This window comes from Microtus oregoni, unplaced genomic scaffold (assembly GCF_018167655.1).
Source record: "Microtus oregoni isolate MIOR12 unplaced genomic scaffold, Mior012 000002F_ref0000024, whole genome shotgun sequence".
Classification (NCBI taxonomy): domain Eukaryota; kingdom Metazoa; phylum Chordata; class Mammalia; order Rodentia; family Cricetidae; genus Microtus; species Microtus oregoni.
In genome coordinates, this window is record NW_024543061.1 from 13,927,624 (window position 1) to 13,948,278 (window position 20,655).

The 20,655-nt window shown below is 53.1% G+C and overlaps 2 protein-coding genes across 5 annotated transcripts in view; one reads left to right on the forward strand and one right to left on the reverse strand.

Moving 5' to 3' along the window:
• The first annotated feature begins 1,228 nt into the window (after nucleotides 1–1,228).
• On the forward strand, nucleotides 1,229–15,707 carry Capg (capping actin protein, gelsolin like). 2 transcript variants are annotated; one of them, XM_041632850.1, is made up of 10 exons: nucleotides 1,229–1,279; nucleotides 8,494–8,528; nucleotides 8,636–8,808; nucleotides 8,897–9,051; nucleotides 9,228–9,395; nucleotides 10,543–10,692; nucleotides 10,972–11,064; nucleotides 11,561–11,693; nucleotides 14,074–14,162; nucleotides 15,531–15,707. In XM_041632850.1, exons 2-10 carry the CDS (start codon nucleotides 8,506–8,508, stop codon nucleotides 15,594–15,596), a joined length of 1,050 nt encoding a protein of 349 aa, XP_041488784.1. In that variant the 5' UTR covers nucleotides 1,229–1,279; nucleotides 8,494–8,505; the 3' UTR covers nucleotides 15,597–15,707. The 2 variants fall into 2 exon arrangements, with proteins under 2 accessions (XP_041488784.1, XP_041488793.1); XM_041632859.1 differs by lacking the exon at nucleotides 1,229–1,279 and adding an exon at nucleotides 1,464–1,581.
• Elmod3 (ELMO domain containing 3) overlaps nucleotides 15,006–20,655 on the reverse strand; it is a 54,524-nt gene continuing 48,874 nt past the window's right edge. For all 3 annotated transcript variants that reach the window (XM_041632818.1, XM_041632837.1, XM_041632828.1), the window contains one exon: nucleotides 15,006–19,351. In XM_041632818.1, the coding sequence (XP_041488752.1) occupies nucleotides 19,149–19,351 (203 nt within the window). In that variant the 3' untranslated portion in view covers nucleotides 15,006–19,148. The remainder of the gene's footprint in view (nucleotides 19,352–20,655) is intronic.

Sequence of the window (20,655 nt, forward strand, 5' to 3'; positions counted from 1 at the left end):
TTAAAAAAAAAGACGTGAGGGCTGGAGAGATGGCTCAGAGGTTAAGAGCATTGCCTGCTCTTCCAAAGGTCCTGAGTTCAATTCCCAGCAACCATATGGTGGCTCACAACCATCTGTAATGGGGTCTGGTGCCCTCTTCTGGCCTTCAGGCATACACACAGACAGAATATTGTATACATAATAAATAAATATTAAAAAAAAAAGATGTGAGTCACCACAACCTGCTGAGGGAGGGGTAGTCTTTGGTGTTTGGGGCAAGGAGAGACTGCATTAAATGTGCCAAGGTAACTGGGGTGATGCCTTGGTGTATGGAATCCTAGCGCTCAGGAAGCAGAAGCAGGAGGGTTGTCATGAATTCGAGGCCAACCTGGAATACATATTGAGTTTCATAGTAGCCTGGGCTCTAAAGTAGGACTGTCTCGCCGGGCGGTGGTGGATCTCTGGGAGTTCGAGGCCAGCCTGGTCTACAAGAGCTAGTTCCGGGATGGGCACCAAAGCTACAGAGAAACCCTGTCTCGAAAAACCTAAAAAAAAAAAAAAAAAAAAGGCTGGAGAGATGGCTCAGAGGTTAAGAGCACTGTCTGCTCTTCCGGAGGTCCTGAGTTCAATCCCTCCAAACCATCTGTAAAGAGATCTGGCCCCCTCCTCTGGCGTGTGGAGGCAGGAAGTTGTATACATAATAAATAAATTTTAAAAAAAAGTAGGACTGTCTCAGTAACAGAGAGACATTTGGGCATGCTGGTACACACCTGTAATCCCAGCACTCAGGAGGCAGGGGAGTCAGAAGTTCAAGGCCAGCTTGAGCTCCATCATAATTTAGAGGATAGCCTTGGCTACAAGAGTGCTTGTCTCAAAAACAAAATACCCAAATGAAAATAGACACACCCCCAAACCAACCAGAATGTGTCAGGGCCCCAAACACTCACTGTCTTGGAACTTTGCTTCAAAAAAGAAAAAAAAAAAAAAAGGTGGCACAGCACTTGACAGGCAGAGGCAGGCGGATCTCTGTGAGTCCGAGGCCAGCCTGGTCTACATAGTGAGTTCCAGGACAGACTCCAAAGCTACACAGAGAAACCCTGTCTCGAAACCCCTGCCTCCCCACTACCCCCGCCCAAAAAGAAAGAAAAGAAAAAACACATGTACTCGTGGTAATGAGACAAACTAGTCATGGGGAGGAGGAAAAGTTAGTGCAGGGCCAGTGACCCAACCCAGGAAATGTGACTAACCAGCCACAGCAGGGGAGTGCGCTTCGTCTGTGCAGAAGTGCCTGTCCAGGCTGGTGAGTGGAATGGGGCCTTCCTTGCTTGTCTGACTTGAGGTTGTTCAGAAGCTGCCCTGCCCGAGGCCGCTGTGAGGAGACCGGTGGGCTCTAGCCTTCCAGTGGCCACGTCTGAGAAACAGCTTTCTGTCAGCGGGCCAGCCGAGTCTCAGAGTTTGCTTCCCTGAGTCCTTGGACCTCAGAGCCCTGAGCCTTCCCTTGGGTGGGGCAGGTGGGTGGGACAACTCGGAGGGGAAGAGGGAAGTGAGAAGCGAGGGTGGAGCAGGCTGAGAAGAGTCTGAGAAGAAAAGGCCTGTGGAGAGGTAAAGTGGAATGGGCTCCTGGAGATGGGCTAGCTGGACCCTCTTGGGTGGACAGGGAGGACTGGTTAGGGGAGGGCTGGCTGCTAGGGTCTGGGAAGTCAGGAGTGATGCCCCTAGGCATAAATCAGGCTGAGGCTGTTGTGGGACTGCAGTTCTGCAGCTGCAGAGAGGCTGGGTGGTGGTGGATGTATTCCAGCTGCAGGGAAGTGCTAGGGGGTCTGGGTTCATCCTGGTCTGTAGGAGGTGGCATCAGACCTTCTGAGAGATCCCCAAAGGCCGTCAGTCAGGGGGTGAGCTCAGATCTGGCAGTGGCTGTCCCCAAGATAGCACTGGCCTAGGTGTAGACAGCTGGACTGAAGGGGCTTGGGAAGAGGCAAGGTAGGTCCAGCTACTTGAGGGGCATCCAGCCAGCCCCCAGCAGCGGGCCATGCGGGGAATGGTGTGGACAGAGAAGAAGGTAGACTCGGGAGAGTGGGTTCTGCTTGGTGTGGGGAAAGAGCAGTGTTCTGGGTGTCCAGAGCCACGGCTGTCCCCACTTCTAAGGAGCATGGGTCACAGTTCAGAAGGTCCCTGCTTTCGTGTGTGGACAGTCCCCTCCCTCCCTAAGGCTGGTGCTATTTCAGGTCACAGTTAACGGTGTGAGAGGGACCGTGAGGGAAAGTGGGAAAAGTTTTGCGTCCTAATAAGCCTCTCTGCCTAGGCAATAATTCAAATCAGACCAAATCAAACCGAATTAGAAAAAGCCCAGGTTTAATGGATACTAACACTACTGGGTGGGGTGGCTCTCCAGCCCCTCACAGAGGAGGCAGGAAGGAAGACCAGAAAACCACACGTTTATTCTCTTGGGGGGCAGTTTAAATACCCGGTGGGGGGAGTGGTCTTGAGCATCTCTGGGGAGGGGTCATTATTTGGCGGGCTTTCTTGGAGGTGGAGTCTAGACTGAGGCAACTCCCAGGGGAGGGGGCTTGGGATGGAACTTCCACCCGAACATTCCAGACTCTTTGGGTATGTGGATGCCAGGGGCTGGGATGAAGCTTCCACCCAAACAAACCATCCTGTTGAGAATCGGAGTCTGAAGAGGACAAAAATAGCCCAGGTTTTCCTCAGTACTGGGCCACTGGTGCACAGTTAGGTCATTGATGGGGTCAAGCATGTTGTTGAAGGTGGGAGTGACCCCAGGGTGTCCATCAGGTTATTCTAAGGGCCAAGATTGGCCACCTCCCCCACAATCAGGACAGTCTGATGGGTCTCTTCACCCCTGCCTTTCTGCCTTAAGGCTGCTCCCAGCAGTGCCCCCAGCGCTGAGATCCTAGGCTATCTCTCTGGTTTCATCTACTCCGATAACTGAGGCTCAGCAAATCAAGGCAATTGAACACATTGTTTGGACGCAATCAGATGTGCGCAAAGGTAGACAGGCAAACTCTTCCTCCTGCTCCAAAGGTGCTTTATAGTCTCAGGGAGAGAGCCAGTCCCTAAAACTCACGCCCCACTATGGCCCAGTGGGGAAAATGAGTCTTCAGCAGAGGTGACCAGCTATGACGTAGCTCAGTGGTAGAATGCTTTTTAGCTTTTAGCTGTGCCCCTTGACCTTGGGTTTGGTGCCAGCACTCCTGCCACTCCCAAAGACTGCCTGGTGCCATCTTCCTCTCTCTCTCTCTCTCTCTCTCTCTCTCTCTCTCTCTCTCTTCCCCAGGCCTGTACACACCCCCTCTAATAATAAACTCCTAAGGGGGGTGGTGCCTGTGAAGCAGTGAGTTCCCCATCACCAGAAGCATTCAAGAAGAGGACGAAGAAGTGTGCTCTGGAAGAGGTGTCTATAGTGTGCTCTGAGGACTAAGCCCTAAGGCTCCTAGTGCTGGTCTGTGATTACATGACAGTCTTATGTGGAGGAAGCAGGTCTGTGGTTTCACTGGATGTGATGGCTCCCCCACTTTCCTGAGCCCGCTGGCTAGGCCACAAGGCAGACTGGTCTTCATCTCTATCTTCCCCTCCTGCAGCCGGCCCAGTGCTGAGCCGCCCCCCCCCCCCCCCCCCCCCCCCGCACAGATCTGGCATGCACGGAAGTGCAGGAACTGAATGCTTGAGGGATGGGGTGTCAGGAGTGTCCCTGCTGAGTGGGCTGGGGAAACTCCCACAGGAGCTATGGTACTGGAGCATCCCTCAGATAGCTGGGGCTGACGTGTGTGCGCCCACAGGCATGGAGGGTTGTGACACACGCACTTCGCACCTCACCAAGGAGGCGAAGGGCTGAAAGCAGGAGACAAGAATGGAAGGCTGTTTGCCAGGGAAGCCCCTTCCTCAGGAAAGCCTGGATGCAGGCAGGATCAGGAGCTGATGCGGGGGGGGGGGGGGCAGTCAGGATCTAGGGCTTCTCTCACTGCTACCCAGCCATGTACCCCACTTCCCCACCCTTGGGAGTAGGAGTTGGACTTGGAGTCTCTGCATGCTAGGTGAGCACGGTACTACAGAACTATATTCCCGGTTCTCTTTTTACCTTTTATCTTGAGATTGGCCTCATTATGTCACACAGGCAGGCCTTGAACACACTCTGCAGCCCAGGCTGGTCTTAAACTGCTAATACATCTGCCTCAGTTTATCAACAAGTTGGGATTCTAGGCTTGTACCGGCCTGCCTAGCTTTGTCAGGAGGTTGTTGGTTTTGTTGTTTTTTTTTTTGTTTTGTTTTGGTTTGGTTTTCTTTGTTTTTTTTCGAGACAGGGTTTCTCTGTGTCTTTGGAGCCTGTCCTGGAACTAGCTCTGTAGACCAGGCTGGTCTCGAACTCACAGAGATTCACCTGCCTCTGCCTCCCGAGTGCTGGGATTAAAGGGGTGCGCCACCATCGCCCGGCTGGTTTTTGTTGTTTGTTTGTTTATCAAGACAGGGTTTCTCTGTGTAGCAGTGTTGGCTGTCCTGGAACTCACTCTGTGTCCAGGCTGGCCTCAAACTCACAGAGGCTCCTGCTTCTGCCTCTGCTGGGATTAAAGGCATGCGCCACCACACCTGGCTATCAGTTTTAAAAGCCTTCCTCTCCTTCGAGTTCCAGAGCCTGTTTTCGTACCTCGTGTACTATGAGGATCACTTTGAACACCTATGGAAAACACTTCCAGCCTGAGGAGAGTGTCCCAGGCCTGCTGATACACTCAGGGGCTGGGGATGTAGCTGCTGGTGGAGTTCCACCCAGCATGCACGCAGACGTGGATTCCATCTGCGTAAATCCAGCCTGCTCATCCAGCACTGTGGAGGTGAAGGCCGGAGGATCAGAAGTCCAAAGTCTCCCCTGGCTACCTAGTGAACGCAAGACTAGCTCAGGCTATAAGAGACCCTATCCCAAAAGAAGAAAAGAAAAAAGAAAAGGAAAAACCCTTATTCCCTGATACTTGATACCGTAAGGAAGGCTATAACAGGACTGCCACAATAAGTATAGGGACTGAGCACCAGGTCCTTGCAGTGTGGGAGAAAGACTAGTCTCAACACCCAAGTAGTGTGAGCCAACAAGGCTTTCACAGTCCAGGAGCTAGGGAAGAGTCAGGGTGTGGAAAATTACTAAAAGAAAGCGCCTGGGGCGGGGGGGGGGGGGGGGGGGGGGAGATTCTGTCAAACTAACCTGGCAGGTTTCTTGTTGAAGATAGCCAGGATGAGCAGACATCTTGTGGGGGATGGTGCAGGTCGAAGAACTAGATCTGCATAAAGGATGATGGGATATGGATTATGGGGATTTGCAGCCTAACGCATGTTTCAGGGATCTTTGGCAGCAACTGGATTTTGCGAGGAAGTATGGAGAAAGGTCTAGAAGGTTTAGATGGAGTGATGGAGTTTAGCCAGAGTCTTTGCACTTCTGTAAGGTGGTTGGTTATTTTATTTTTAATTTTATTATTTATTTTTGTGTATGTACGTGTGCATGTTTCATAACATGCGTGCAGAGGTCAGAGGGCAACTCCAGGAGCTGGTTCTTTCCTCTGTCCTATGGGTCTTGGGGATGGAGCTAAAGGCATTAGACTTGTCAGCCAGCACCTTGCCAGCGGACCATCAGTCCTGAGGAGGCGCTGTAATGAGCACTAACGAGGGCCGTGAAGGAGCAGATAGCCGAATCCCCTCATCAGAACCCCACAGTAACTTGGAGTGGAGGGCACTTGACTCTGAGTCACGGCCCAGTTTCTCATTTTGGTAACACGGAACTGAAAGCACTGAGGTTACAGGCTCAGTCTCTCATTCCTGAGCTTGGGTTCGGGGCAGCCTCATCAGTTCCTAACTGACTCACAGGCTAGGCTGCCCATAGCAGGGGGTGTGCACACAGCCCATGGCGTTTGTGGGGGTCACGCTGAAACGCATGATCCTCTGTTTGAAAGTGGTAATTCCCCGCGGGCATTTCAACTCTTTCACCCTAGCTCCGCCTTCTGCTCTGCTTCCTGTGCAGACTCAACAATCCCTGCTGACCCAGCCACCCTGACCACAGAGTGGCCTCTGTGCTCCTGCAGCTCCAGTCTGCAGGGTCTGCTTCCTACTCTCACCCTCCGTGTCCCTCAGGGCACCTCTCCCAGTAACTCACTGAATTAAGTGCTGGAGACACACAGTCTCTTTCTTCCTTTAAAAGCCTTACAATAAACAAACAAGCAAACAAAAACGCCTTAGCTCTGAGCCATGGTTCAGTGGTAAGGGAGCACTGGCTGCTGGGACTAACCGTCTGAGTTTGACCCCCAGAACTCCCGTGGTGGAAGGGAAAACCAGTCCTTTCTTCACATCTGTTTATTTATTTAGTGTCCGTACGCGGAGGTTGAGCGCGTGTGCGCACGTACCATTGTCCGTATGCGGAGGTTGAGCACGTGTGCGCACGTACCATTGTCTGTACGCGGAGGTTGAGCGCGTGTGCGCACGTACCATTGTCCATACGCGGAGGTTGAGCGCGTATGCGCACATACCATTGTCCATACGTGGAGTTCAAAAAAGGAGCCAACTACCTTTGGGAACAAAGAAAAGGGAGGATGAAGTTGTTATGACTATATATTTCTGAAATTAAAAACAATGACAACAACAGCTTGCCTTTTGCATTCTCCCTATACTACAATTCCTTTTGCCCAAGAAATATTTTCTCTACCGACTCCCAAAACAAAGATGGCATTCATCATGCTGGAACTGGAAGATGCTGGGCACATACAAGGGATAGCTGATGCCCAGAATGAGTGCACCTTTTGGGAGAGCTTTGGCTAGAAGGGATAAAATCCCATGAAAGGTTTGTTTTTAGTAAATTTAGAGAATAAAAATTCTGCTCTTTCTCTCTTCCTCTCTCTGGCTGGCCTGGAACCCACTGTGTAGACCAGGCTGGCCTTGAATTTTCGGACCTCTACCAGCCTCTGCTTCTGAGTGCTGGGATTACAGGCTTCCAGGCTGCTCCACCTTGCCGAGTTCTTGCTCTTTTTTCAGGGTTCCATAGATCCCAAGCTGCCCTCAAAATCTTTGAGGATGATCTTGAATTCTTGTCTCCACCTCCCAAATGCTGAGATTACAGGCATGAGCCATCAGGTCCAGTTTCTGCAGTGCTGGGCTTGAACCCAGGACTTCATGCGTGCTAGGCAAGTTCTCTACCAATTAAGCTGCATCTCCACTTCTTTATCTGTTGTTTAATAGTTAAGATTTTTTTAGATATTAGATTAAAAAATAACATTTTTGTTGGTATGGGTGTGTCTGCATGTACGTATGTATGGCATAAATGTGGAGGTTGAGGGCGCCTCGGGGAGTCTGTGTTCTCCTTTCACCTTTACTTAGTCAGTTCATCAGACTTGTGCAGCAAGCACCTCTACCCGCCGAGCTGTGTCACGGGCACCTCTACCCGCCGAGCTGTGTCACGGGCACCTCTACCCGCCGAGCTGTGTCACGGGCACCTCTACCCGCCGAGCTGTGTCACGGGCACCTCTACCCGCCGAGCTGTGTCACGGGCACCTTTACCCGCCGAGCTGTGACATGGCCACCTTTACCCACCGAGCTGTATCATGCATGGGCACCTTTACCTGCCGAGCTGTGACATGGGCACCTTTATCCACTGAGCTGTATCATGCATGGGCACTTTTACCTATCAAGCTGTGTCAAGTGTACCCTTACCCACCGAGCTGTGTCACGGACACCTTGTCTATTTTCCTTCCTTTCTTCCTTTTTCTTGTTCGTTTGGGTGTTTTATAGCCCAGGTTGTCTCAGAATTCACTAGGTAGCCAAGAATGGCCTTGAACTTCTGATTCTCCTGCTTCTGTTTCTGGAATGTCAGTTCCACAGGTGTACACGGTCATACCAGGCATTTTCTGTTGTTTTAAGACAGAGTTTTATGTAGCCCAGGCTAACCTGGAACCTGAATGTCCTTGAGCATCTGGACTTTCTGCCTTCCCCTTCCCATTGCTGGGGTTATGGTCGCACATGCTGTCATAATTGGCCTTTTCCTCTCCCCCACTCCTCTTGCACATGTTTGTGCATGTCTGCATGTGTGGACACGTGTATAGGTCTAATAGCATGTGTGTGTGTATGCGCGTGGAGGCCCAAAGTTGATGTCAGGATTCTTCATCGTATTCATTCTCTTAACCAAACCAGAGCTTGCCGACGGGGCTAGTTTTGTTCTTCAGTTTGCTTTGGGGATGCCCTGTCTCTGTCCTCTGAAGCTGGAATTACAAGTGGGCAGTTCACCCAACACGTATGTGGATTCTGAGGATTCGAACTCTGGTCCTCACACGTGCCATGCAAGCGTGTTAGCTGTTGAGCATCACCTCAGCCCAGGTCATCCTCAGCTCCTGACAGCTGTGAGGACCACCCAGGTTACATAAGACACTGCTTCAAAAAACCTAAGGGAGACTACTTGGCCACCTGGAAGGCTCCCCGAGACCAACGAGGGAGGTCTGTTAGGCCCCTTGTGGTAACCATGGTTTCTCTCCTTAGGTCTGGAGCAGCATGTACACACCCATCCCGCAGAGGTAGGCAGTGCGCCCCATGTCTCTGCTCTCACTATACCCAGACTTCCGTCTCCAGGCCTGCCCAAGCATCTCTGCTTGAGCCCGCTAGCAACCATCTCTTCCTACAGTGGCTCCCCATTTCCAGCCTCCGTCCAGGACCCAGGCCTACACATATGGCGGGTGGAGAAGCTGAAGCCCGTGCCCCTAGCGCGAGAGAACCATGGCATCTTCTTCTCTGGGGACTCCTACCTTGTGCTTCACAATGGCCCCGAAGAGGTCTCCAATCTGCACCTGTGGATAGGTAAAGGCGTTGGAATTCGGCAGAGGCAGGGACGGGGGTTGCAGGGGGTCTCGGGGACCTTGCCTGTCACCTGTCACCTTCATCCTAGGCCAGCAGTCATCCCGGGACGAGCAGGGGGCCTGTGCTGTGCTGGCCGTGCACCTTAACACCCTCCTTGGGGAGCGGCCTGTGCAGCACCGTGAGGTTCAAGGGAATGAGTCGGACCTCTTCATGAGCTACTTCCCGCGTGGCCTCAAGTACCAGGTGAGACCCACCTCCAGGCCCTCGTTCCCGTGACTTTTCTCTGAGTCAGCTCCTCTTTCTGGCTGTCTTATCCTTTGGAAGGCCTGGGCACCCTTGGGGATTGGTTTCTACTGCGATGCAGTGTAGAAGGCTCTGGGTGCCTGTGAGACCGCTCAGGCCGGTTTTCTGGGTTGCAGGAAGGTGGTGTGGAGTCCGCATTTCACAAGACAAACTCGGGGGCCACCCCAGCAGCCATCAAGAAGCTCTACCAAGTTAAGGGGAAGAAAAACATCCGTGCCACCGAGAGGGCGCTGAGCTGGGACAGCTTTAACACCGGGGACTGCTTCATCCTGGACCTGGGCCAGGTGGGTAGGTGGCCGAGACTGAGCATGTGCCGGCACCGTGAGTAGGTGGCCGAGACTGAGCATGTGCGGGCACTGTGCTTTAAGACAGTCTGGGAGGCCGGGGGAGCAGTAAGAACCCGTGTTGTAGTGAACATCCGGGAGAAGACATCATCCTCAGCCAGCCAGCCAGCCCTTAGACCCATAGGGATTATTTCCCAGTGCCACGCAGACACCACCATCCACAGACGTCCAGTCTCATAGATTTAGCGATCTCGAACCTGTATACATATCTCATGTGCTTCCTCCCGTTCGGTTCCAGGCGTGTCCAACCCGCGGCCATTGGCTGCATGCAGCCCAAAGTTTATAAATGCGGCTCAACAGAAAGCTTCAAACTTTCTTAAAACATGTTTTTGGGATTTTTTTTTTTTTTTGTAATTTGATTATGTTTTTAAAAAATTTGTTTGTGTATGTGTGGGTAGGCATATACTCATGAATGCAGATACCAGCAGAGGCCAGGAGGGGGTGCTGGAGTTGGAGTTAAAGGCAGTTGTCAGCTCCCCATCGTGGATGCTCAGAAAGCAGTTCCCCGGCAAGACCAGTGGATACTCTTTTTTTTTTTTTAAAGATTTATTTATTTATTATGTGTACAGTATTCTCAGTATGCCTGCGGCCAGAAGAGGGCACCAGATATCATTACAGATGGCTGTGAGCCACCATGTGGTTGCTGGGAATCGAACTCAGGACCTTTGGAAGAGCAGGCAGTGCTCTTAACCGCTGAGCCATCTCTCCAGCCCTGCAGTGGATACTCTTGACCACTGAGACATCTCTCTCTCCAGTGCAGGAGGCACTCTTACAGGCATTGTCCTTCCCTTTCTCAGAGGCCTCTGGAGGATGTCCCTGACTTCTTGGCTGTTGTTTGTTTTTGAGCTAGTGTCTCAGTGTAGCCCAGGTTGTCCTGGGACTCACTATGTAGACCTGATCTCAAATACACAGACATCTGCCTGCCTCAGCCTCTGCCTCGTGAGTACTGGGATCAAAGGCATGCACTGCCATTACTATGCCCCACACTGGCACGGCCTTCTTGCTTGCACCTCCTGTGAGGACAGCTTTTCAGTAGGGGCAGAACAAAGGCTACTGGCTGTGATGGGCCTGTCTGGCTTCTCTGCAGAGCATCTTCGCCTGGTGTGGTGCAAAGTCCAACATCCTGGAACGTAACAAGGCAAGGGACCTGGCCCTGGCCATCAGGGACAGCGAGCGGCAGGGCAAGGCCCAGGTGGAAATTATCACCGATGGAGAAGAGCCAGCCGAGATGATTCAGGTTGGGAACACTGGGGTGGGCAGATGGGAGAGACAATGGTAAGCTGGGATGATGAAGGCTGCTGAGAGAGGGTGACTGGGGCCATCCGGAGCCCTGCTCGGCCCTGAGGTCGCGCATGGGGTACTGTTGTGTGACGGTGACAAGGGTTCCTCTGAGTGGGTACAGCCTTGGGCAGGCTGGATCCATCACTTTGCCCTCCACTTTAGTGCAGGACACAGGGATGTGGTGACTTGAAGAATTTGGGTGTAGAAGCCCCAGTAATCTTGTCTGGTTCTGCAGGTTCTGGGCGCCAAACCTGCTCTGAAGGAGGGCAACCCTGAGGAAGACCTCACAGCTGATAAGACCAATGCCCAGGCTGCAGCCCTGTATAAGGTGGGCACGTCAGGCCTGTTGGGGACCAACCAGTCATCTGCCGGTGGCAGAGGCATGGAGCTGAAGCGGGGAGGAGGGTGTGGGAAGGCTGGGCCAGGAACCAGGTAGGTTTGTAGGGGTCGGAGGAGGGATGGGTGGGAGTAGGCAGATGGCAGCCCTCTGAAGAAATACATACTTCCAGCTCGTTGGTGGAGGTTGGAAGCTAAGGCAGAGTTTGCCTTCACTTGAACCCTGTGCAGTTACTTGTAATGTGGAAGTCACCTTTTTCCCTAAGGGAGTCGTAGCCTCTGAACTGCAGTTGACAGACAAGAGAAGGGCTGTCTGGAGCTTGCCTTTGGGAGGCTTTTTCCTGCCTGTTGCTCAGAACTGTTGGGAAAAGCAACTGGGGAGGGCCTGGGTAACCCATTCCTTCATTCAAGGTGAGTGCGGGTGTGTGTGTGTGTGTGTGTGTGCGCGCACCGTGCTGGTCACACTGGGGACTGTACTTCCTCCCCAGGTCTCTGACGCCACTGGACAGATGAATCTCACCAAGGTGGCTGACTCCAGCCCCTTCGCCTCTGAACTGCTGATTCCTGATGACTGCTTTGTTCTGGACAACGGACTCTGTGGCAAAATCTACATCTGGAAGGGTATGTGTGACTCCTTTGTACGAGCCTGAGGGCCCTGCAGCAGGCTCAGCCACCTCAGCCTGAGGGTCCTGCAGCTTCCTTGAACCCAGTAAACTCAGCCATTTTAAAACCTCAGTGGGCCTCAAAACTCCAAGGACCTGTTGAATACATTTCTGGGTCAGTCCCAGAGATTCAGATTCACCAGGTCTAGGCTGGAGCCTGAGCATGTGTGTGTGTGTGTGTGTTTAACACATTTCCAGGGTATGTCTGTGGGGCTCCAGGGAAGACAGTGTTCCCAGGGTTTGGGGGGGAGCTCCAGGGGAGACAGTGTTCCCAGGGTTTGGGGGGGAGCCCAGGGGAGACAGTGTTCTCAGGATATGCCTGGGGGGGGGCGGCTCCAGGGGAGACAGTGTTCCCAGGGTTTGGGGGGGAGCCCAGGGGAGACAGTGTTCCCAGGGTATGTCTGCGAGGCTCCAGGGGAGACTTTGAGAACTCTCTCTGCAGTTTCCAGGCCTTCGGGGCTCTGAGGTCCCTGACTTTGAGGTTTTGAGTTAACTGTAACTGAGGTAAATTTTAGTTGGGCTTGGTAGCACTTTACACAGTGTGTGGTAAACTTGGAGGCTGTGCTTTTCCAAGAGATTGTATTTACTGGAGAGAGAGAAAGGCTGCTGTGTGCCTGAGCCTGGCTGCTTGCTTTGACCATGGAAAATGTAAAGACAGCATGATCCCAGGAGCCTCCCTCCTTCCCTCCCTCCCTCCCTCCTTTCTCCTTCCTTCCTTCCTTTTCTTCTTTCTTTTGTTATGCCCAAGTTTCTGGTCCCCAAATGAATTCACAGAGCTGGATTTCTGATGCAAATTACATGAGGGTTTTTATTTTATTTTTTTAATTTTTTGAATTTTTTGAGACAAGGTTTCTCCGCAGCTTTTGGTTCCTATCCTGGAACTAGCTCTTGTAGACCAGGCTGGCCTCGAACTCCCAGAGATCCACCTGCCTCTGCCTCCCGAGTGCTGGGATTAAAGGCGTGCGCCACCACCACCCGGCTACATGAAGGTCAAGTTTGGACCAATACCTTTCCAGCACCCAGCATGGTGGGTGCAGAAAGTGTGGCAGGGAGCTGGTGTGTGTGTGTAGAAATTTTAAAGGGGAAATGCCACAATCAGGGGAGTTCATGTCCTGTCGTCTTGGGATTGGGTAAGGGGGTCATAGGATAAGATAGTTTCTGAAACCATTGGTCAGGTTTTGGGCACAAAAACCTAACAAAGAGCCATTAGTTACTGACAAGGTATCTTCCAGGACAGGACGCCTCCTAGGAGCTTCTGGACCTCGTTAAATTTTATGGCCTCGCTCCCTAGCTCCTTAATCGGCTATTTTCAGGATGTCCCTTCAAATTTTGCTATCCCAGCGCATCTCTGGAGCTGAGATTGGGCCCCCACTCATTATATGGCTTAAGTTAAAGCCCCCTTTTTAAAACAGAGTTTGTGGGCCTGGAGAGACAGCTCAGTGGTTAAGAGCACTGATTGCTCTTCCAGAGGACCCGGGTTCAATTCCCAGTACCCACATGGCAGCTCACAACTGTCTGTAATTCCAGTTCCAAGGGACCTGACACCCATGGCAAGACACAAATGCACATAAAGTAAAAACAAACAAAAACAAAACAGAGTTTGCAAAGTCAGGTCCTCAACACTTTCTGTGTGTGTACAAGCCTGTGGGGGTGCCCAAGGAGGCCAGAGGGGGCCATCAGATCCCTTTAGCTGCTGTTAAAAGCAGTTTTGAGCTCCCAATGTGGGTGCTGGGAACTGAACTCTAGTCCTTTGCAAAAGCAGCAAGTGCTCTTAACCACCGAGTCATCTCTCCAGCCCTTTCCCTTCCTTTTTGAGACAAGGTCTCGTGTAGCCCAGGCTGGCCTCTCACTTGTTATGCAGCCAAAGAACCCCTGATTCTCTTGCCTCCAACTCCTGAGTGCTGGGATTTTCTCTGGTGCTGCGGCTGGAACCCAGGGCATGCTGGACAATTATTCTACCGACTGAGCTACGTTCCTTGCTCTGGGGTGGCCTCTTCCTTCCTGCAGAGGCGCCAAACCCCATGAAGCCAGTGCTAAGATTCCAGAGGCCCATGTGAGTGTCTGTGGTCCCCGAGAAAGGAATCCTTACAGAAAAGGGCCCAGTAGGACAGGAAGCTGAGGAGCAGGGGGGCAAGTGCCCACGGATGCCACAGCAGTGAGTCACTTACAGGGGGGGAAGAACTTCGTGGTTCACAAGATTTTGACAGTGGTCAGAGAGTCAGCCACTGCCTGGCTGTTTCCTTGTCAAATGCCTTCAGCTTGAATCACACTTTGCACCCCAATGATGATTGCCACACCTCACCTTCTGCTTCTTTTGACATCTCGTTCCTATGTTCTAGGGCGAAAAGCTAACGAGAAGGAGCGGCAGGCAGCCCTCCAAGTGGCCGATGGCTTCATCTCTCGGATGAGATACTCCCCAAACACTCAGGTGAGGACAAACCCCATGTCTTCACCTCCTCCTCCTGGTACCCTCCTGTGGCTCCCTACCCCAGCCTGAACAAGACCTGGACACCTCAGGAGTTGGGAGCAGACTTGCCTGCCTCAGACCAGTTAGATGGAAAGGCCTTTCAGTCCTTCCGCCTTTTAAAAAACAAAACAAAAAACAAAACCCAAAACATATTTTCAGAGAGAATACTGGGAGGTGGAAGGGTAGGGCGGTCACTGGGGCTGGGTCTTCCCAGCCAGTAGTGTTCCTTTTCTCTTAGTCCCAGCATGGAGGCTACACAAGTTATTCTCATCCCGCCTCTCTCCGTAAGGATCACATGCAGACCAGGCTGGCCTCAAACTCTCTAAGTAGCCAAGGATGACCTTGAACTTCTCATCTTCTGGCCTCTAGTGTGGGTCCCACCTGGCTTATGTGGTGCTGGGAACTGAACCCAGGGCTTGGTGTGTGGCAGGCAGGTGCTCTACCAATGGAGCTACATCCTCAGCCCCCTTGACCCCCTTCGAGACAGTTCCCTCTGTTGCCCAGAGTAGCTTAGAATATGCATCCCCAGCTAGCCTGAACTCACAATGATTCTCCTGCCTCAGCCTCTCAAGTGCCGAGATCACAGGTCACCATTCCCTGGTCAGAAATTCTGATACAGAAATTCTGGTACAGCTGTCGTTTGATTGGCGGAATCTGCCAAACTGGGTACCCCAATCCATGAAGCAGTGCTTGATTCTCATCTTTGTCTTCTCGGGACTGCCTTACACTGCTTGTGGCCTCTCGCCTGGTTTTATAGGGCTCCCGTTTTCTTGAATGAAAGAATTTAGCCAAGAGACAGACGGTTTGAGCAGTTTATTTAGCAAATCACACTAAGGAGCATTCCAAAGAGATCATTGTACCACACTGGGTTCTGCTTTGTGGCTATTGAAGACAATTTTATGACTATTTGGGAGGTGGGTGGTATATTCATGAGGCAAATGGTCCTTTTTCCTCCTAAATCACGATGGACCAGATATCCCTTTAGAGTGGTTCCCCCCATCGCCTCTATAAAACCCACAAAAGGGTGTATGTGTGTGGGGGCCATCGAAAACCACGGTGCGAGTGGCATTAGTGATTGTGCACCACTTGAAGATGTGGGCCTTCTGGTTGATGGCACGCGTGGGAAAATGCCCTCGCCCCTGTCTCTGATGTAGCAAGACAGCCTCACTCTAGGGCCATGACAAGAAGATTTAACCACAAAAGAACATTCTCTCGGGAGACACAGCTGGCAAGGCATTGCTGCGCGTTCCCTTGGTCATGGCAGCCCTTGTCTCCCTCCTCAGAAGCATAGGCGGGCAGCCTGTGAGCCAAGCCTTTCTCCCACTGCAGGTGGAGATTCTACCCCAGGGCCGAGAGAGTCCCATCTTCAAGCAATTCTTCAAGGACTGGAAGTGAGGGTGGGGGTCCCCAGCCTGCTCTGCGGTCTCCCACCATCTGCCTGGCCCCCTCCCCCGCTGCTGAGTCAGCACCGAGGTGCCCGGATGCTCAATAAAGGACGCACCTTCAGTTCCCAGTTCCCACAGCTCTCTCCTGTGTGCTCGCCCTGGGCTGATTTTTCTGCCTATTCACTTGGGCTCGTCCCCATTCTGGGATCCGAGTAGAACATAGGTGATAGATAATCCCGCCGCTTCCAGGAGCCCAGCTCTGGCTCTGCGTGGCCAGGACTCAGTGGAGCCGATGTCCAATCCCCACCGTGCCCAGAACCTGATAGGGAGGTGGCACAGTGCCAGGCCTCGGCATCGCTTTCCGGCCAGGGTTTAGTTCAAGTCTCACATTCCCGCCTGGGAGAAGGCTGTGGCTGTGGCTGGGGATAGATTTCTATTCAAGCCAGTATTTCCTCAGATGCCCCAATAAGCACCCATGAGGCAGTTTTAAATGATTACACGAACCCAGCAACGGAATGTGCCAGAGTCCTTGGGCAGGCCAACTGTCCTTACTCCACTGGCTTTTGTGTTTGGTTCATCAGCTCAGGGCTGGTGTGTGTGTGTGTGTGTGTGTGTGTGTGTGTGTGTGAGTGAGAGAGAGAGAGAGAGAGAGAGACCAGTCTATAATGGAGAAGCCCTATTTCTGATCCTTGCTTGCCTGTGATGTGTGTGTGTGTGTGTGTGTGTGTGTGTGTGTGTGGTGTGTGTGTGTGGTGTGTGTGTGTGTGTGTGTGTGTGTGTGTGTGAAAAGCACAAGTCTATAGCAGAGAAGCCCTATTTCTGATCCTTGCTTGCCTGTAGAGTGTGTGTATGAAAAGCACCAGCCTAGTGGAGAGGCCCTTGTTTCCCTGGCCACAGCCCTAGTTCTATTTCTTGTTAATGACAGTATGGAAGAGCAGAGAAAAGAGGGCAGAGAGTGAGTGAGCCAGGTATGGTGGTACCCTGTAACCCTGTCTGTAACGCTGACATACCTAGGAGGTAGAGGGAGGTGGATCATGTCTTTAGCCTTTGACACAGTGAGATCAAGGTCAGCCTTGGCTACGTGACACAGCAACTCAAAAGAAACAAGCTAGAGAGGGTGAGGGAGAGGTGTCTGGGTGAGCCTGGGCCAGAGGCTGAGGCCCAGCAGCAGCTGCCCTGCACCTCCCTCCTGTGTCCCAAGTGTTATTGCGGCTCTGCTGGCTCTGTGCTGTGGCACTGGATTCTTCTGTCCCACACAGTCAGAAAGTCTAATCAAATTCATCTTCCTAATGCTGTGCCAGAGAGCTCGGTCTGCGGACCCGCCCTCGGTCTCCCTGAGACTTCCTAGCTCTCGACTGACCACACAGGGGCACATGCTGGGGAGGACGTACCCAGGGATTCTCCCGTGGAAGGCGGTCCTTCCTACCCCCAAGAAAAACACTCTTCAGCCTTCAGAGGCCTCCACCCCCAACCCACCCACCAGAACAGACTGCTGAGTTATCCTGACCCTGGTCAGGACGAAGGGCCCCTGCTGGGGAGCTGGCTCCCTTCCAGCCGGCCCTCCTAGTGTCCCTGCGGCCCTGGGACCCTGTGCTTCCAACCGACGCTGCGGAGCGAGGGAAAGGGACAGTAGCCAAGCAAGCACCCAAACTGACTCGGGCCTTGCTGACCTCTCTGCTGGCCGCTGAAGATGGGAGCTACAGGAGACATGGTAACAAAGCCTTCGACCTGAGACCCTGTTAATATGCAGAGGGCCAACTGCAGGGCTTTGTCACGGGCACACTGGGAGGGAGGCCTCTGTGGGTGCCATCTCCGGAGTGGCCGGAAGCCAGAGGAGCGCAGGAGCCTGAGGCTCATGGGTGGTTAGGTGGGAGGCTGGGGTGAGGGAGCAATAGCCAGGCCCCAGAGCAAAAGCAGGCAAAGCCTAGGTGGATACCACACCAGTCAACCCTAACAAGAGCCACCATGCTAGAGTAGGCAAGAGGCCTCCTGGCCTGGGTGGGCAGCTTGGCTTAGCGGGTAAGGAGTTTGCCACAAAAGCTGGTCGACCTGGTTTTAATCTCCAGAAAGGTTGAAGGAGAGAATCAACGTCGCAAGCTGTCTTCTGATCCCCACACATCAAGTGTGTGCCCCCACACCCCGTATCATACGCAGATGCAGCCAGGGGAACTCAGATGGCAGGCAGTCAGGGTGCAGGAAGCCTCTCCATCCTGGGGCCTGAGGAGTCTGCAACCCCACGGCACCCTAGGTACTAACCTGCCTGACTCAATCTGGTCCCTAGACAACGGGGCACAGCAAGATCCTGAAAGAACTGTCTTGGGAGAAAACACTAGATACTACAACAGTTCCTTTATTCTAAAACTGCGGGTGGGCGAGCGAGTTCCCACTGCCTCTCTGCCAGGCCAGATAGCCATTGTTAACCTGGTGCGCGTCTCCACAGGATCCCCGGCCTGTGCCCATTTCTAAATCACAAACAATGGTGGGCAGGGGGAGGGGGAGAAAGTGTCCTGGAAATCGTGGTGACTGAAGGGAGGGGCCTGCATCAATCAATCAGTCGCTTTTTCCTGTGTTGTGCTGCCCCCAACTGGCCGAAGACATTGTTGCCTCTGCCTTTCCAATTTCCAACCTCAAGACACGGAGCAGGCTTCTGGGGAGTCAGAATCCTAGCAGCCACTTGCTGGGACTCTCTCTTGGTGTGAAGGGGTAGACTGGATGTGTAGGCCGTTCAGACGCGGCTGTCCTACTTCACGGCCTGTTCATGCCCCCTGAGATATCGGGGGCCCAACCCTGTGAACAGGGGCCCAGCTGGGAATAACAGACGACCCCTTGCTTCAAAGGTGGCAAGGAGGTTAATTCTAGCTGCCGAATGAGCTATGCTGGTGAAGAAACTTAAGCTTCACCACCCACACGCGGGAGCATCCTAATGTCACCTGCAGGGAGGCAGGAAGGGTTTGGGCCCAGACACGGTTCTTCAGGTGTGAAAGCTCCAGCGACCCAGGCAGCCTCTCTGGGAATGGTCTCTGGGGTGGGTCAGGTCAACCCTGGTCTGGTCTCTGGGGTGGGTCAGGTCAACCCTGGTCTCCGGGATGGGTCAGGTCAACCCTGGTCTGGTCTCCGGGTGGGTCAGATCAACCCTGGTCTAGTCTCCGGGGTGGGTCAGATCAACCCTGGTCTCCGGGGTGGGTCAGGTCAACCCTGGTCTCTGGGGTGGGTCAGGTCAACCCTGGTCTCCAGGGTGGGTCAGATCAACCCTGGTCTCCGGGGTGGGTCAGATTAACCCTGGTCTGGTCTCCGGGATGGGTCAGGTCAACCCTGGTCTCTGGGGTGGGTCAGGTCAACCCTGGTCTGGTCTCCGGGTGGGTCAGATCAACCCTGGTCTCCAGGGTGGGTCAGATCAACCCTGGTCTCCAGGGTGGGTCAGATCAACCCTGGTCTCCAGGGTGGGTCAGATCAACCCTGGTCTCCGGGATGGGTCAGGTCAACCCTGGTCTCCAGGGTGGGTCAGATCAACCCTGGTCTGGTCTCCGGGGTGGGTCAGATCAACCCTGGTCTCCAGGGTGGGTCAGATCAACCCCGCGCTCTCGGATGAGTGAGACGGCACATCACAGACACCTGTGAAGGTGAGGTCCCTGGAGTGAGGCCCTCGGGATCCAGAGCACTTCTGTGCCGCCAACAAGGAGGCCTGTCCCTTTGACACCCGGGCTAGGTAAACGTCCAGCGTCTTGAGCAGCCGTTTGGGGCTCTTCTTGGCCAATACTTCCAAGTCTGGAACAGAGGAGATGGGGAAACTTAGGGGGATCTGGGGGGCACAATGTCTCGAGTCCAATGGCTCTGTGAATACAACCAACCCCTGTCCTTTAGAGACAAGAGTAAAGCAGTCAACAAAGATGACAAACCAGACAGGGCCCAGGGATGGCTTCTCCCTGTGACACAGACCTCAACTCCGTAGAAGCACTCCAACTGCTAGACCTCAGCTTTTGCATCCTTTAATTTAAAACTTTTTTATTGTATATGTACGAGGTTTTGCTTCAATGCATGTCTATGTAGCACATGTGCCTAATGCCTACAGAAGTCAGAGGGCCCCTGGCACTGCAGCTATAGATGGCTGTGAGCCACCACGTGGGTGCTGGGTTAGAGGTCAGTCCTCTGGAAGAGCAGCCAATGATCTTAATTGCTGAGCCATCTCTCCAGCCCCAGGTCTCACGGTTCGGTTCTGTTTGAGACAGGTCTCCTGTAGACCCTGAGCTGCTTGTCCTCCGGTCTCTACTAAGTGGCTTGTGCCATCACACATGGTTTGTGAAGCACTGGGTGGGGATTGGGCCCGGGGCTCCTGCATGCCAGGCAGGAGCTTTAGCAACGGCACCACATCCCCAGCCCAGGCTCTGATTGGTTGTACACTTTCAAGACTTACTGTTCTTTAAAGCATGCATAGAGGTTTGCCTGTGGGCACGTGCCCATGAGTGTGGGAGCGCAGAGGTCAGGGGAACAGCAGCTCCCTGCAGCTGGAGTTACAGGCAAATGTGAGCTGCCCACCATGGGTGCTGGGAAGCAAATGGGGTCCCCTGCAAGAGCAGTAGGCCATCTGAACCACAGAACCATCTTGCCAGTCCTGTTTTGTTGTTTCTTGAGACAGGGTCTTAATATATAGCCCTGGCTTGCCTGAAACTCACAGAGATCTGCCCGCACTCATGGGTAGCCCAGGCTGGCCTTGAACTCACAGAAATCTGCCCACACTCACGCATAGACCAGGCTGGCCTTGAACTCACAGAAATCTGCCCACACTCACGTGTAGACCAGGCTGGCCTTGAACTCAGAGAACTGCCCGCACTATGCCTATTGAGCAGTCAGGTTTCGGTTCAGAAGATGTGGGGGTTTTGCTGTTTGACGTGATCGTCAGGGCAGGGGAACAGAGGCAGGATTGTAGCCTGGCTACAGTGTGAGACACTATCTCAAAAATAGAAATAACAACTATCAGGCATGTAAGGCCAGAGCCTGTCGTGCACGCCTGGAATCTTTGTAGTCAGGAGGCAGAGGCAGATGGGCTGCCATACATTCAAGGTCATTCTGGT